The 17892-nt window shown below is 35.2% G+C and overlaps 1 protein-coding gene across 8 annotated transcripts in view; it reads right to left on the bottom strand.

The window, feature by feature from the left end:
• The window catches only part of LSM14A (LSM14A mRNA processing body assembly factor), a 53808-nt gene that overhangs the window by 16680 nt on the left and 19236 nt on the right, over positions 1-17892 (bottom strand). For all 8 annotated transcript variants that reach the window (XM_044932195.1, XM_044932197.1, XM_006042944.3 and 5 more), the window contains exons 2-4: positions 12597-12760; positions 10226-10355; positions 1316-1438 (exon numbers count right to left, since the gene is read on the bottom strand). In XM_044932195.1, the coding sequence (XP_044788130.1) occupies positions 1316-1438; positions 10226-10355; positions 12597-12760 (417 nt within the window). The remainder of the gene's footprint in view (positions 1-1315; positions 1439-10225; positions 10356-12596; positions 12761-17892) is intronic.

Raw genomic sequence — 17892 nt, 5'->3', positions numbered from 1 at the left:
CCTATGCTGAGTGTAACTCTTTCTTTAAAGATTTATTTTATTGAAGTACTCGCAAAGTTGTTTAATTTCTACTGTAAAGCAAAATGATTCAGTTATATACATACACACACATTCTTTTTTCATGCTTTTTTTCTATTATGGTTTATCACAGGATATTAAATAGTTCCCTGTGCTATACAGTACACTTAGTCTATTTCTAATTTATTAATACTTACAAGAAATCTTCAGAATGTTAACAAATTAAAAATTAAGTTATTTTAAGTTAATATGAATAAAAGTAACTACAACTATTTCAAAATATCTAAAGTGAGATACACAGGATTATGTTTAGCACTGGCTTGATTTTACCCTGAAGAGTTTTTGAAAATATTGTCCTGATTACAGGGTATTTCTGAAATGACTTTACATTGTTTTATTTGAAAGTAAATATCCATATAAGGCTATGGGCCAGTATCATCTACTTTAGCAGCAGATAAAGAAAAGGAATCTTAGAATCACTGAAGGTTATGAGACTGGCTGGTAGAAAAACAAAATTAAAAACAAATGAAACAGGATCCTTTAAGAAGTTTATTAAAATGCAGATCTCCAAGCTCCCAGGATTCTTATGTATCAGTTCTCAGGATCTACATTTTAAAGAAGCATTCCAGATTAGATGATTTGGTTCTAGGTGGCCAAACTGAAAGCCACTGTTCTAGATTATGAGGATGCTAGGAAAGATGCAACAGCATAAGGAACAGCTTGTTTCCTCAGCTACTATTTCAAATTCATAGAGAATTCATCCTCAGTGGTGAGTCTGAGACTAACCTATAATATTTAAGTATTGTATACAAGTACATATTATATATGGCTTCCCTGGTTGCTCAGCCAGTAAAGAATCTGCCCGCTATGCAGGAGACTCGGGTTAGATCCCTGGGTCAGGAAGATCCCATAGAGAAGGAAATGGCAACCCACTCCAGTATTCTTGCCTGGAAAATCCCATGGATGGAGAAGCCTGGTGGGTTTCAGTCCATGGGATCACAAGAGTCAGACATGACTTAGTGACTCAACCACCATATACAAGTAATATAATCGCTTTGTTAGGAAAAAAAAAAAATTCAAACAGTGTTCACCGTTTTCATTTTATGATCTAAGAATTGTGAAAAGTCTGAACAGTGGAAGTCATTCAATAATGTACTTATTTGGATGACAATTTAAAAAGAGCTAAATAGAAATTATACACGTGATTCACAAGCTGCAAAAGCTCTTCCATTCAAAGAAAGACAAAAACCACCACAGAAATTTAGAATGGAAATTTTTGAAGGAAAAAACAGCTTACCTTGAGATAGCTGTGTTTTTAGAGCTCTTGAATCCTGTGTAAAGGCAGAACCAACCGCACTACTTTGGGAGAGGGCACTGCTGCTTGATGCTTCTGTTCCAAAGGATGTCAAGGAGCTTCCGGCTTTAAGAAAAAAAATTTTAATGAAAATAAAAAAATTTTTTTTTTAAACCTTTCTATTATATAAAGTAATATAACATGTTAGTGATGATAACTGTCCTTCCCCATAACACTTGAGCAAGTTAGTAATACTAGAAATTAATGAAACTGAATCAAAAAATAATTTTGAGAAAATTTTGGCAGTATATACATATAAAAGCAAGCCCATATGTACTCCAGCTTCTTTGGAAACGATTTTTGTAACATATGCAATACTGTCCTGAGCAGTTACGCAGGTAGGACAGCAGAATGCACATCAGATAGAGAAGTAGCAGAAATGGTATATTCAACACTAACATGAAGGTTCAATTATTTCAAAACCAAGTATCTGTATAAATAGCCCAATCAGCAGACAGGTCTACAAATAGCTTTTCCAGCATTTCCAATGGACAATGGACTCCAGTCCATTTTAATGTTTCTCCTCAGGACAGTATTGTGGGGCTATGTTCTGCCTAAAGCAACCACAAAAAGCTCAGATAATATGAAGAAGAAAAAAATCCCTCAAAAGGACTCAATTCTTTGCTATATTAGGTTATGTCAATCTTCTCTACATTTCCTCAGAATTTACGAATCAATCACTTTCCACATGCTGTGATCTCTTAATATTTAATCTACATAGGTTTTCAACAGTCCTCCTTACCCACCTCTATCTGCTTTAGTTTATAAGCAATCGCCCCCACCGCCCGCCAATCTGTCTACCCCTTCCCTCATTGTTTTCATGTCTACTCCACAACAGAAGTTTAATTACCTGCTTTTAAATTACTTGAACATTATGAACATGTCCCTCACATCTTATTTTCAAGCTAAGCAACTCTAGTTCCTTCAACCATTACTTACCTTCACATATTCTTTAAGCCTTGCCTCTGACTTCTCCCTAATTTAATGAATTCTAGTTGTTCATATCCCTCTTAAAACGGGGCAGCAGAACTTATCACAGCACCTCAGACGGTAAGAATGAATGGGATTCCTTAAGAGTTGTAATCCATTCAGGCTGTGGCCCCAGTCAGCTAAGGAGAGGCCTAGGATAATCTCCCACAACATGCCCAGAAATGTTGAGACTAGTGCTCTCAATAGTTCTGTAGAATGCTGAGTCCATCATCCCTAGCATTTCTAGGTAATGACCAAGATATAGACTACTCTGATGATGCGTATTCAACCTCCACCCTGCTGTTTTCTCACCTGACTCAACCTCCTACTCCTTGCCCTCTGGTTAGAAAACTCTTCTATATTCTCCATCTCTTTTCTGAGTTCTTGGTCGTACAACACCCACCTCCTTCATGCCAATTCTGCTACTGATTTATCTCGAATTACCTTTTATGCATAGGGTTAGGGAGGGATCAATGTTAATTTTTTCCAAATAGATACCCAGCTGCTGCAACATTATCTGTTGGAAAGATTTCCTCCTTTCCACTGAACTGCACTGGCATCTTTGTCTTAAGTCAGCACTTAAATAGGTCTATTTCTAAACCCTCTATTCTCTACCTGTGTTTGTCTATTGTTGTACTGATCATTCCCTGTCTTGAATCTTGAAACAGCATATACTTCAAACTTCCTCTTTCTTCCAGAGTGTATTGGTTATTATAGAGTTTGTATTTTCATACAAATATTAGGATCAATGTGTTAATTTCTATTTTTTAAAGTGTGATGGGATTTTTACTAAGATTATGTTAAACCTGTAAATTTGTAATTTGGAGGAAAAGTGTCACCATAAAAATACTGAATCTTTTAACCCCTTAGCATGGATTTATGTAGATTTGTAATCTCTCTCAGCAATGTTTTGTCATTTTCATTGAACAGCAGTTTCCCAGCATCAGCACTACTGACACGGTGGGCCAGACAATCTTTTGTTTTGAGGGCTGTCCCGTGCATGATAGGATGTTAAGTAGCACCCTGGCCTCTGTCCACTGGATAGTAGTAGCACCCAAGTTGTGACAGCCAAAAATGTCATCAAACATTATCACACGTCTCCTGAGGGACGGGGATGAAATGAACTTCCCTCTACTGAGAACCACTAGTACAGAGGCTTTTAAATATCTTTTTTTATATTCATTCCTGGGTATCTGGTGTTACTGATGCTATTATAAGCTGCACTGTATTTTATATTTCATTTACCAATAACCTGTTCTAGATCAGCAAATTTTATAATTTGTCAGATGGTAAATAAAATATTCTAGGCTTTTCAGGCCACATGATCTATTACAACTATACAACTCTGCACCTGTAGTGTAAAAGTAGCCACAACATGCAAATAAATGGGTATGGCTGTATTCTAATAAAACAGGAGGCTGGCAAGATTTGGTCCACAGGCCATAGTTTTTCAACCTGCCTATTCCGAATATAAAAATCTGGTTGATTTTTGTGTGCTTACCATGTGTCCCTTACCATGTTAAATTCACTTACTCATTCTAGTGGTTTTAATATTCCTTTGCATTTTCTATACACAGAATCATGTCACCTTCTGATAATGACATTTTTAGTTCTGCCTTTCCAATCTCTGAATCTTTTATTTTTTTCTTGCCTTGTTGGACTGACTAGGACCTCCAGAAGAACACTACATGAAATAAGATACAATTCTGCTTTTACTTTATTCCTTACCTTAAGGGAACAGCCTTCATTATCCCACATTATGTATGCAAGCTTTTCATTATCCCACTATTATGTATGCAAGCTTTTCATTTTACTGATCAAATGAGTAAATTCCCTCCTATTCCTTACTTGTTGATAAATGAGTATCAAATTTTATTGAACACTTCCTCTATATCTTTTGGGATTGCAGCTTTTCTGCTTCATTCTGTTAATGTGGTAAATTACCAATGATTTTCAAATGTTATAACATCTTTGCATTCCTGAGATAAACTTTGTCATTATGTACTAACCTTCTTATGAATTGCTGACTTCCACTGATAAGACTACACTGAGGATTTTTATATGTATGTTCATGGAAATTAGCTGTAATTTTATTTTCTTGTAATAATTTCACTTACATTTTGGTATCTTATCTTGCCTTCATTACCTGGTTAGGAAGTGTTCTTCTCCTTTATTCTCTCAAAGAGTTTGAAAGATTGGTAAAATTATTTCTTCCCTAAATGGCAGAATTTACCAGTAAAGCAAACAGTCTAGAATTTTCTTTATGGAAGATTTTAAATTACAGTTTCAACTTCTTTAACAGAGTGCTAGTGAGATTATACTTTCTCTTGTATTGGTTTAGGCAAGTTGAAGTTTCAAGAAATTTGGCAATTTCATCTAAAATGACAAGTTTGTTGACATCAAGTTGTTCACAGTATCTTCACATTATCCTTTTAGGATCTACAGTGATGTCTACTCTTTCACTCTTGATATCAGTATTTGAGTTTCTCCCCCTTGTTTAGTTTTGCTAGAGGATTATTAATTTTATGAAGTTTTTTTAAAAGCCAATTTCTGGCTTTATTGATATTATATATAGACATACTTTTTTTTTTTTTTTTAGTTTCTATTTCCTTTCTGTTTTAATTTTTTTCTTCTTTCTAGTACTTTTGGGCTAATTTTCTTTCCTTTTTTTGTTTTACCATTCTTAATAAACTGGTAGCTTAGAGCACTGATTTTAAAATATTTTTGTTTTCTTATATATGTGTTTAAAGGTATGAGCTAAGCAATGCTTAAGCTCCACTCAAAAATTTTGATATGTTGTGGTTTATGATCATTATATTTTAAAATATCTTCTAATTTCTCCTGTGATTTCTTCTTTAATTCATTAATGATTTTTATGTTTGTTCAACTTCTAATTATTTGTGTATTTTTTCAAGTTATCTTTATTATTAACTCCAAACTTAATTTCTTTGTGGTTTAAGAAAATATCATGATTTCAATCTTTCTGAATTTAATGTAACTTCTTTTATAGACCAAGATTTGATTTATCCCATTGATTGATCCATACTTACTTAAAAAGAATCTGCTGCTGCTGCTAAGTCACTTCAGTCATGTCCAAATCTGCGATCCCATAGACAGCAGCCCACCAGGCTCCTCTGTCCCTGGGACTCTCCAGGGACAGAGTGGGTTGCCATTTCCTTCTCTAACGCATGCATGCATGCTAAGTCACTTCAGTCGTGTCCAACTCTGTGCGACCCCATGGATGGCAGCCCACCAGGCTCCTCTGTCCATGGGATTCTCTAGGCAAGAATACTAGAGTGGGTTGCCATTTCCTTCTCCATGAAAAGAATATATATTCTGCAATTGTTGGTGTATTATTTTATAAAAGTCACATACACATTTAGGATTGTCACAGCTTTCTGATGAACTGTCCACTGTACTGTTATAAAGAATCCTTCTGTATCTTTGGCAGTACTTCTGACCTTTAAGCAGTGTTGTCTGACGTTAATTTTTCTAACATACTTTTCTTATCATATAACAGGGTCTTTTTAAAAAATTTATTTTAATTGGAGGCTAATTACTTTACAATATTGTGGTGGTTTTTGACATACATTCACACGAATCAGCTATGGGTGTACATGTGTTCCCTATCCTGACCCTCCCTCCCTCCCCATCCCATCCCTCAGGGTCATCCCAGTGCACCAGCCCTGAGCACCGTTTCATGCATCGAACCTGACTGGCGATCTATTTCACATATGATAATATACATGTTTCAATGGTATTCTCTCAAATCATCCCACCCTTGCCTTCTCCCACAGAGTCCAAAACTCTGTTCTTTACGTCTGTGTCTCTTTCGCTGTCTCGCATTTAGGGTCATCGTTACTACCTTTCTAAATTTCATATATATGCGTTAATATACTCTATTGGTGTTTTTCTTTCTGACTTACTTCGCTCTGTATAATAGGCTCCAGTTTCATCCATCTCATTAGAACCTAACAGGGTCTTTTTTTAAAAATTCAGTTTGATGATCTCTGCCTTTTAACCGGAATGTTCAATTCCTTTACACATTACTGAAGTAGGTCTTTTATTTATTTTTGGCCACATCACACGTCATATGGGATCTTAGTTTCCCCCAACCATGGGTCCCCTGCAGTGGAAACACAAAGTCCTAACTACTGGACTGCCAGGGAATTCCAAAGTAGATCTTTAATAATCCTTAGTCTGTCATTCTTAATGCATGAAACACTCTCCTGGTTTATACTAACTTTATAAAGTTCATAAGCAAGTTAAGTGTTCATTAAACTCAGTGATTAAAAATTAATCTGTACAAAACACTAGAGACCTAAGAGAATCACTGTCCAATATGATTTGATTATTTAAGCAGCTAAAATGTATTCATTTGCCTGACTGTTCAGGCAATATACCTCCTCTTGCCCACAAGAGTAGTGTGAGAGAAAGCACGCCATGGCTGTTTGCTGCTTCAGTTCATTGCGATAATTAATTTTTCCTAGAGGCCTATGAATTAACGGTAGTAGTGACCTAATCTTTGCACATAAGAATAATCTGAGTGTCAGCTTAAAAAAACGTTTTAATTCTATGCACTGCATCATTCCTTTCAAAGTATGAGAGTATCTGTTTCCTCACAATTGTGACAAAACAGAATATATGCAAATTTCTGGGTTTCTGTCAAATTGATAATGAGAAATGGTGTTGTGGTGCTGATTTAATTATCTCACCATAAGCAAGATTTAAGCATCTTTCCATGTTTAAAGGCCATCTGTATTTTTTTCTGAAAAAGGCAAAGTTAATTCCTAATCTTTATCTATTTTTCTGTTGGGTTGTAGATCTTTATTTTCAGAAGCTCTTTAGATATTAAAGATACTAATCCTTCATGATATAAACTGCAAATAAAACTATAAAAAGATGATAATATATGAAAATTAAAATGGAAAAAATTCCCCCAAACAGCAGTAGAGTAATCCCAATTTATTTAAACGTCCTCTTTACATCAGAATACTAGGCACAGAATGAAAACAAGAGGCTTAGATTAAAATCTGGCTTAATTTGTATCAACACAAACTGTATCTGAGTTAATTCTGTTTCTAAAGAACATCTGCCACCTTAATCAATGCTACAGTTTTCCTCCTCCTCATTTAACTATTTCTAAATACTATACATAGTTCTTTAATTAGCCACTCCACAAATAATTCTACCAGTATGGAAATCAAACAATCAAAAATAATTTGCTACTGCAAAAGCTAGTCTATTCATATGGAAAACACAAGTAAAACCTATGTTTTGACATTCAAAGAACACTAAACCAGCAAACCCCAATATAAAAATTAGATAAAAGTATTTATAAGGAATATATTAATGTATTTCACCACCACAAAATACTCTGATCAGAGGAGCAGGATGTGAGGAATAGCAAAAGCAGCATTTACTATGCAGACATTTTGTGTTAGACCCTGTTTCAAATACTTTTATAAATACTGTCATGCAACTTCACAGTAATGTAGAAGGTAAGTACAACAATCCAGACGTTAGCTAACTATTCAACTTAGTGAAAGGAATCTCAAAAGGATAAAATAATTTGCAACTGTCCCTTATTTTGAATCCTCAGAATAGGATTCTAATAGTCATAACTAACATAGGGTATACTTTGATTTAACATGGATAAGTTAACATTGATCTTTCCTTAAGTACAATTAGGAGGTACATAGACCAAAGTTATTTCACCTATCCAAGAATTAAACATTTAAATTCTGATTAGAGATGAAAGAACTACCACCCCCAACAAAAATATATAAACTTGAAAAATGTCAAACTTGTGTCAAAAAAAGGGAGTACACTGAATATCAGTATATTCCTCACCTAGCTCACCAACTACTAACTTCTCACCACGCCTATCCCATTTTTTTCATTTCTTCATATTGTGATATACAGACTTCTCTTTTCACCTACATATGCCATAATCAATCTGACTCTTCACCCTTCAGTACTAAAGTCATCTCCCTAAAACATATTCTCCTATATGGTTAACCACAATACGATTACCACATCTAAGAAAATGAACATCATCCTACATTTAGTCCTCACTCAAAGTTCCTCACTAGTCCCTAAAACATTCTTTATTATCAGCTTTTCCTAAAACTTGGGATCTGACCATATATTACATTTGGATGCTATGTTTCTTCAGTCTTCCCAAGTCTAAAACAGCCCTGCTCCCTCTCTTCTTCATAACACTGAATCCTTTGAAAAACTTGACCTTCTGAAAATGTATGTCAGTTTCTTCAATGTTAGAGTCTGCAGTTTTAGCAAGAATGCCCAGAAGTAAAGTTGTTTACACCTCTCCCATGTATCATCACACCAGAAGACATATAATCAATAATTATGGCAATACCAAACTTGATGAATTAATTAAGATGGTGACTGACCATCAGATTTCTCCATTATAAAGGTACATCTTCTCCCTTTATAATTAACAAGTAAACTGTGTGATGATACTTTAAGATTATTTTAATATCCTGTTTCAACCTCATTCACCCAATGATTTTAGCATCCACTGCTAATCCCTGCTAATTATTTCACTAGAGATTAACAACGGTGATTTTCTATATCCACCATTCCTTATATTTCTTAGGTAGTGTTATTTTACTTAAAAAAAAGTTTCCTTTTTCTTCTTTTTAAAAGGGGCCTAGATTCCATTTAGTGGGGAAAAGTATTTAGAAAGCAAGAACTGGGTCTACACATGTCCTTTGCTACTGGGTATCATTGCTTCTAGGCCTTTTCTATGAACAGAATCAGGAAATAATCAGTTTTTAAAAAATGAGTTCACACCTATACCTCCAATTCACATTCACTACCACAACACTGTTCTTTACCTTTCCCCATTCAATATGTGTATCTCCCTTCTCCAAGGTAAAAATACCATTTATCAACATCAATATATTATTCATATGCCTTATCCTATTATACATACAAAAAATAGTTTCAAAATGAACACCACCAATACCACTACCAATTATAAACCCTAAGTCATGTTTTCTAAGAGTTGTATTTCTTCTTTTAAGAGTGTAAAATATCAGTGTAGAAGTTTACTTAATTAATAAAATCTATTAATATACTAATGAGTTTCAAGATAAACTTGAAAACTGGATTTGTGATTCAGTGAAATAAACTGATAAGTGATTATTTCAATGAAATCAATAAAGGTATACTTAAAAGGTAAAATGCACAGCTACAAAAACACAAAAAAGTTCACCTAATTATATCTAGTTGTACATGAGAGCCTTTGTCTTCTAGTCACAAGTAGGACTGTTATTAGCCTAGCCTGTCTATATTTTCTTATAGTGTTGTGTATGTTAGTTGCTCAGTTCTGTTCAACTCTATGCGAAGGACTGTAGCACGCCAGGCTCTTCTGTCCATGAAATCCTCTAGGCAAGAATACTGGAGTGGGTAGCCATTCCCTTCTCCAGGGGATCTTCCCAGTCCAGGGATTGAACACATGTCTCCTGCATTGTAGGTGGACTCTTTTACGACTAAGACACCAGGGAAGCCCACAGTGTTGTTTACTATTCCTTAACAACAGAATTATCTCCATTTCCCTTTTTGAAAACCCATCCTATTGGAAAAAAAAGTTTATTTTAAATGGCTATATCTTGTGTAAATTTAAAATAATATTCAATAAAATTTGGTAATTGGATATACCTAGATTTTAAAAAGTTACTATTCTAAGAGATGGCCTTTATAGAACCACTAATCATTAAGGACCAAAATCTTCAAAATAACAGGTTACAAAAGGAAAATCAAACAATGTCTGAAAACTTGTGGAAGGTTTTATATATCTTTATGATAAAGACAGGAAAATTAAAAAAAGAAAGAAAGGAAAAAAACACAACATACCAACACCAACAGCCCCAAACTGCTGCCCAACTAATGAACTTGGACTGAACTGACTGTACGTTGGCATCCTGCCAAAAGGTCCATAGGAGCCCACTGACTGGAATGAAGAAGTAGATGAACCTAGTGAAGACTGAAGAAAAGACTATGGGTTAATTTATCAGGCTCTAAACAATATGTACATAATGGAAATAAATTTGCATATTTACAGTTTAAAGAAAACTATTAAATTACAATTACTAGACACAGAAGCAGTTATAACAACTTGCAACATGCACTTAATGTTGTAACAGTTGAATAATCTGACTGCAATATTTGATTTTATTTGTCCATTATACTTAATGTGATTTATAAATACTTTTTTCTACAATGAACTCCTCTTTTAGGTTTCATTTTAGAGCAGATTTAGGAAAGAACCAAAGTTACCTGAGTAAGTAAATGAACTTTGTTTAAAGAAAGAATATGAGAAAAATCAAATTTGGTTGTATCAACAGTACTAAGTTTCAGTCTTGTGCTGACATACATAAGATATTTCACTTTTGATTTTACTCTTTTCAATCGTTAGAGGTGTAATATTACATTTACAGGAAAGAGATGCAGAAACAAACTATCCCATACAAAATCATTTACTATTTATACTTTAAATATAGTTATTATTATGCTGGGGCTTCCCTGGTGGCTCAGACAGTAAAGAATCGGCCTGCAACACAGGAGACCCAGACTTGATCCCTGAGTCGGGGAGAGTGCCTGGAGAAGATCCCCTGTTCAGTGCAGGCAACTATTTACACGAGAACATGTCTTTTCTCCCTTCATTTAAGAAGTTTACATTTTCTCAGGGATCTTCAGTTGTGGCATGTAGGATCTTCATTGCAGTATGTAGGATCTAGTTCCCTGACCAGGGATCGAACTCAAGCCCCCTGACCTGGGAGTGTGAAGTCTAAGCCACTGGACCACCATGGACCCAGCCATTTCTTAATAAAAAGCTTATTTTGTATTCAGAAAAAACAGTAAATAAATGTTAAAAGGTACTTTTTCTCCCCCCCACCTCCCATTTTAATTTTACACAGCACTTAATATTTTCTTTAGGAGCGTTCATTAGGTATATCCTTTTAAAAGCTGGAATGTACATTCCCTGCACGATAATGCATATACATTTAGTGTGTTTTTAACAATCAGTTTTGTGAAAAACTAAGATTTTTATCACTCTCAGCATAAAAGAGTAAGTTAAAAAAGCCAACAAGCATAATTTAGTGCAAATTACCAAAGACTTCTGATAGAAAAAAAGTTGGAAAGAAAATGGATTCAGGAGGAAAGTCACATGGGGGCAACAAAGCTTTTAATCAGTTATGCCCACAACTAAAAATACTCTTATGTTAACCTGTCTCCTGTGCTGCTGCTATAGTAGAAATCCAGAGTTTCTATGTATTTCCAATTAACATATAAACGGGTACTATAATGAACATCCTCTTTAACTCATAATTTGCAATCTATTAGACATCACGTTTCTGTTTTTAATACACAAATTTTGAAATTTCTCTTAATGAGAAGCCTTAGGATCTTCTTTTTAATACTTTATTACAGAATCGAATAATATATCTGTATATGTTAAAATCCTTTTGTGTTTGTGCTGACTATATAACACTCCATGTACACTATACAAACATATAACGTGATTCAGCATTTTTCTCATTAAACCTAGTAACATACCTAAGAGTAGCCACTATCACCCTGGTTTGTAAAATGAACCACGTATGAATAATATAATATATAATAATAGAATATATGTGAATAATATAGTGGAATGGATCCTGGATTCTGGAGCCAGAGTGCCTGGGTCTGTTCAAATTATGGCTCTAATTGAATTTCCTCACTTATAAAAAAGAGAATAACTATAGTACCAAGCTCAGAGAGTGTTGTGAGGTTTGCCTTATTATATGTGCAGTGCTTTTAACAGTGCTTCTCATAAACTCAGAACTCAATAAACATTAGCTACTTTGTTGCTGCAGTCAGAGAATTCTTATGATAAAAATTAATTCCTGGGTTTCTCTGGTGATCCAGTGGTTAAGATTCCAGGCTTCCACATGGGAACTAAGATTCCACATGCTGTGTAGCACAGCCAAAGAAAAAGAAAAAAAAAAAGAAAAATCCCTCAGCTATTTCTTACTTTATTTAGTTCCGATTTATCATCTAAAGAGAGAAACCTGGATGAGAACATTACCCAGGTATTCTGGGTATCTAGGTAGCTAGAAAATGGTAATAAGCTACATGAATGTTCAATAGAGAAAATTTAAAAGACTAAAACAAGGAGGTAAAATCCAAGGCTAGTTATGTGTATGAAATTTATTTGTACTCCAAGACAGATTTACAATGTTACCTGAACAATAGCTGGGTCCTGAGGCAAAGAACATTGTGGTTTTGGTGGCTCACAAACAGTAAGGTCTTTAATATCACTCCCACGGAAAATTATGTATTCAAAGACTTCATCTCGAGGTGGTATTGGACGATCTGTTGGTCTGTCTTCTGTACCAAAGGAGCGAACTGGTAAGAAAACAGAGGATATGAGACAGGTGTCTACTCACCGTATTCAGGTAGCACCTCTTACAGTGCACTGTTTCCAGTACTAAGGAGCAGTCCTTAAACGCCTTCCATGAGAAAGTATTCATTAATTTATTGCTAAAGTAAATTTTTTTTAAAAGTGGAAAAGAAAGTGGGTTTTGCATAGAGTTACATGTAATCAATTTAAAAGACTATCAGTATTATGAATATTGTATTAGAAAGTATTGTGTTCTTTCTACATTGTCACTGACTTATATCTTTGGTGGTTGTGGTAAGAGGTGCTAAAAAAAGGCCCTTTCATTGTTGATTTATTTTTAATGTCCCCATTTAGCAAAATAAAAAAACTGGCAACTTGTATGTTGCGCACGCGCGCGCGTGCACGCGTGTGTGTGTGTGTGTATAGTGAATCTTCACTGAGTGAAGATTTTCCCAATCTACAAAAATCCCAAAGTCTGGGAAATTGAGGTTCAGGTTTAAGATAAGACAATGAAAAGAATATCTTCCTTGGTTAGTAGTACGTCCTCTAGAAACCAAGTAAAGCCTCTGTCATCTACTCGGCTCCGTGGGACAGCCTGAAATGCCCTAGTTACCTAAAATATCTACCTCGTAATTAAATCTGACTATTCTAACACTCAGGGTGGCATTATTCAAAGTTGAACTGTGACCAGCTGTTTCAGGGTAAACTAGCTAAAAAAAAAAAGATTCTGAAATCCACTGACTCAGATTTTCTGTGAAGAGGATACAGAAATCTACATCTATATTTTAAATCAATTCCTCAAGAGTTTCTTATCAATACTACAGTTTCAGGTTCACTATCTGAGGAGACTTCTGAAAATGTTGACATCCCCACAGAAGCTCCAAATAAGAAAGTTTGCCATATCAGATATTATTCATTTAAAGAGTATCATAGAGGAAGCAAATCCCTTAACACTGTGCAAAGTTTTATATTTTTCTGCAGAACTTATCCATAGCTAGACTGAAGATACATATTTCAGCTTACATGCCTTTTTTTATCCTAAAAATTTTTTGAGGTACTTATGAGACTTTCAGGAAAAGATGATGGCATCTGTAGGTTTGCAGATGACTATTCCGCACTATAACTAAAGAAAATTAAAAAGTTAAAATACCCCTAAACCAAGAAAATACCTCAAACCTATGCCATAAAACTTTATTAAAAGGTATCATGCAGATATTTTTTGAGTTAGTCCACTCTGGAAGGCCAACTCCAGTATCCATATATAGCATGCTGAGAAATTTTCCCAGGCATACTCCAACTTGATGGATGGGGACACAGATGTGATAAAGGAAAAGATGTAGAATGTCAGAGCTGAAGCTCCCCTCCCTCTCTGGTGGCCAAACAATACTGTATCAGGGCAGAAGTAACAGACATGGTTTTACGTTCTGTCCTTTAACCAAAAAGAAAGCTAGGAAAATTACAAGTGGATCAATCTCACTCCTAAACTCAGCACCAGCACTATTACCACCATACAAAGTTTTATAAAGTCCCAGACCTCCAAGGTAACAAATCAGCTCATCCTGAAGCTGCCGGCAGGTGGGGTGGGGTTAAAGGTCTTCCATCTATAAAACCAAAGAGAAGCTCTATTAGGCTATCCAAGGCATAACAAAACCATTCAAATGATATCCATATATCCAAAAGAAAGATGAAACAAGAAAATTTAGAAAGAACTGCTTTATATTCTTAAGAAAAATAAAACTCACATACTGAAAACACATAGAGTTAAAGAAAGAAAAAAGAGGTAAGACAAATATAGCTGCAGAATAAACCTAACAACAAGAACAGTCTATGAGAAAGACAACAGAACAAGTAAGACAAAATGCAACTAAAGATAACAAATTTCCTGACATAAGGACCTAAATATGATGAGAAAGTTTCACTGTATTTCCAGAAAAAAAAAAAAAAAAAGAACTTTAGTGCACTATAAGCCAATACAGACTTATCCTTTGCTACATCAAAATAAAGAACTCACAGAGACAATGGCATTAAAAAATAAAGAGATGGACAATAAAATAATTTAAACACATTACTGTATGTGACAATTTACCAAGGTGCTAGTGTGCATGCACGTTCAGTCACTCAGTTGTGTCCAACGCTTTGCGACCCCATGCCTGCCAGGTTCCTTTGTCCATATAATTTTCCAAGAAAGAATACTGGAGTGGTTGCCATTTCCTACTCCATTCCCCACTCAGGGATAGAACCCATGACTCCTGCATAGGCAGGCGGATTCTTTACCACTGAAGGTGCTAGGATAGAATGTAAATTTAATAGTTCTGAAAAAGACTACAAAGTTACAAAGTGTTAGAAAAGTTAAGTGATGTTGCTCAGTCCTGTCTGACTCTTTGCCACCCCATGGACTGTAGCCTACCAGGCTTCTCCGTCCATGGGCTGTTAAGATGGTATCTATTTCACACTCTATTCTCACAAAAATTGGGAGATGAAAATAAGAAGCAAAGGAAACATGAAAGGAAATTCATAAATGAATACTCTCAACTTTTACAGTAAGGAGTTACCTAATAAAAGTTTGGGGGAAGTTGATAAAATCACATACTTTGGCTTAAAATTTTGTTATCTGCAGTCCTAAAGATAGCCCACAATAGAGTTGAAAATTAAAAGCATACTTTACAAAATATGGTATGAAGAAAATCTCTATCATACAGCAAGAGAGTCAAAGCAAAAAATTATGGCAACAGACACCATGAAAAATGATTTGCACACACTAAGAGTTTGAGAAACAGGTTCTAATGATAGAGACTATCTGATCAGATTTAATGTTTTCAAGACAGTTCTTGTAGTATTATAAAGAATAACTTAATTAGAACAGCAATCAGAAGGGTATACATGTCTGGAAGATAACAGAACAAATGAGAGGTAGTGAAGGCTGAAACCTGGATGCTAAGAGCAGAAAGAGAAAGCAGGACAAGAACAGAAAAAGTAGAAAATTACCAGTACTATTCTGCTACAAATAATTTTAATACATGAATTAGCTCATGTGCAACTGGCTAATAAGGGAATTATGTCAGTAGAGTCAGAAATCACATTGTTTCATCCCTAATTTATTTTAATGTGCTATTTTATTTTATTTATTGTATTTTAGGGAGCAGTGGCTAAACATAGAAAACCACGTAGGAACAGTATATGATTCCCACTCACCCCAAGTTTCCTCCTGGCTCAGTAACCAGTCCTTTCTGTGTGGTTCTTCCTGATCCTGAGGCACTCTTTCCTTGCCTCCAAGTAGCAGACTCAGCTCTTTGTTATACTTTCTTCCATCATGCTACCTTACTTTTTTTCCCTTTCAAACTGGCAGACAACTCCATTGTTAGGTATACTTCACCAGCAATTTTGTTAATGTTATCTATTAATTCAATTCTTTTTCATTTTGGTCGAATCACCCGGCTTGCAGCATCTTAGTTCTCTAAGCATTGATTGGACCCAGGCCTCAGCATTGAAAGCGCCAAGTCCTAACCACTGGACTACCAGGGAATCCCCGATTTTTCTTAATCACACTGTTGTTGTTTAGTTGCTAAGTCATGTCCAACTCTTTTGCAACCCCATGGACTCCAGCCCATCAGATTCACTGTGGTAAGAATACACCACAGGAGAGCTACCCTCTTAACAAAATTTTAAATGTACATCACAGTATTGTTAATTACAAACAAAATTACAGCAGAGCTCTACAACTTTATCACCTTGCTTAATTGAAAACTTTTTGCCCATTGAACCACAACGCATCTTTTTCTCCTACCCCTAGCAACCACCATTCTCCAGTATTTTTCCTTCTGTGACTTGGAAGATAAAATGAAAAAGGAAGCACAAGGTCGGTTTGGAAGTTACTGGGCAAGTGATGGTGAAAAGGTACTTAAGGTCAAAATATAACATGATTTATTAAACGTAATTTCTTACTCAGAATCTACAACTCTGTCCACATTTTTTTTTTTTCCAAAATAGACTGCTATATTATTTGTAACATGAAAAAGTTAGGTAAACATACAACAACATTAAACATGCTATGCATGAGGCAGATTATAAAACTATTAATTTCAAAAGATTACAACTATTTAAAATAAATACACAGGCATGAGGGGCATCATGCAAGATGGTGGAGTAAGAAGATCCAGGAATGGTCCCCCCACCCAAACAACTACTGGGCTGGCAAAAGATCTGAACAAACCATTTTGGAATTATGGAGTCTAATCAGATGCCTGTAGAATCCAAGTGAGCATCTAATGAAGAAAGAGGTCGCTAACTTTTGGTGAATTCTGGCATTTTGCAGAGTGGCTAGCTATTACCATTCATCATCTCCCATCTCTGTAAAAGGCAGCTATGGGGACAGTAGCCCATGTTCCTGGCTAGCTTGCTAGTGCCATGTGGGGAACAGGGATATTGTCCTCCAAAAATTTAGGGTTGTGTGCTACGATCTACCTAAAAATTCACTGAGAAGCCAGCCAGAGAGGCTGACCATTGTTTTAACCCTCAAGGGCAGGGCAAAATTGACTTCCTCAGTAGCACTGGAGAAGGCATTTAAAAGATTTAGAATATCTTTTCTCCCCCTCAACAACAGCAGAATGCACATTACTTTACATTGCACATAGAACATTCTTCACAACAGACCAAATTTTAGGCCAAACCAACTCTCAATAAATGAAAAGGATTGAATTTTATCAAGTATCCACTCCGACTAAAATGGAAATGAGGCTAGAAAGTAGTAATAGAAGAGAAATTAGAAAATCACAAGTATTTGGAAATTAAACAACTGACTCATAAAGAACCAATAAGACAAAAAAGATACCACTAGGGAAATTAAGAAAAAATTTGTATGGCTGATTCATGTTGAGGTTTGACAGAAAACAACAAAATTCTGTAAAGCAATCAACCTTCAATTAAAAAATAAAGAAAAAACTTGAAGACAAATGAAAAAGAAAACACCACCTGCCAATATTAGGTGATATAAAGAATGCCATACTCAAGAAAGAAATTTATAATTATAAATGCTATATTTTAAAAATCTCAAACCATCTATTAAGAAACTAGAGGAATTTGCCTGTGGTCCAGTGGCTAAGACTCTGTGCCCTCAATGCAGGGGGCCCAGGTTTGATCC

Source organism: Bubalus bubalis, chromosome 18 (assembly GCF_019923935.1).
Source record: "Bubalus bubalis isolate 160015118507 breed Murrah chromosome 18, NDDB_SH_1, whole genome shotgun sequence".
Classification (NCBI taxonomy): Eukaryota; Metazoa; Chordata; class Mammalia; order Artiodactyla; family Bovidae; genus Bubalus; species Bubalus bubalis.
This window is presented reverse-complemented; position numbering and strand designations above follow the sequence as displayed.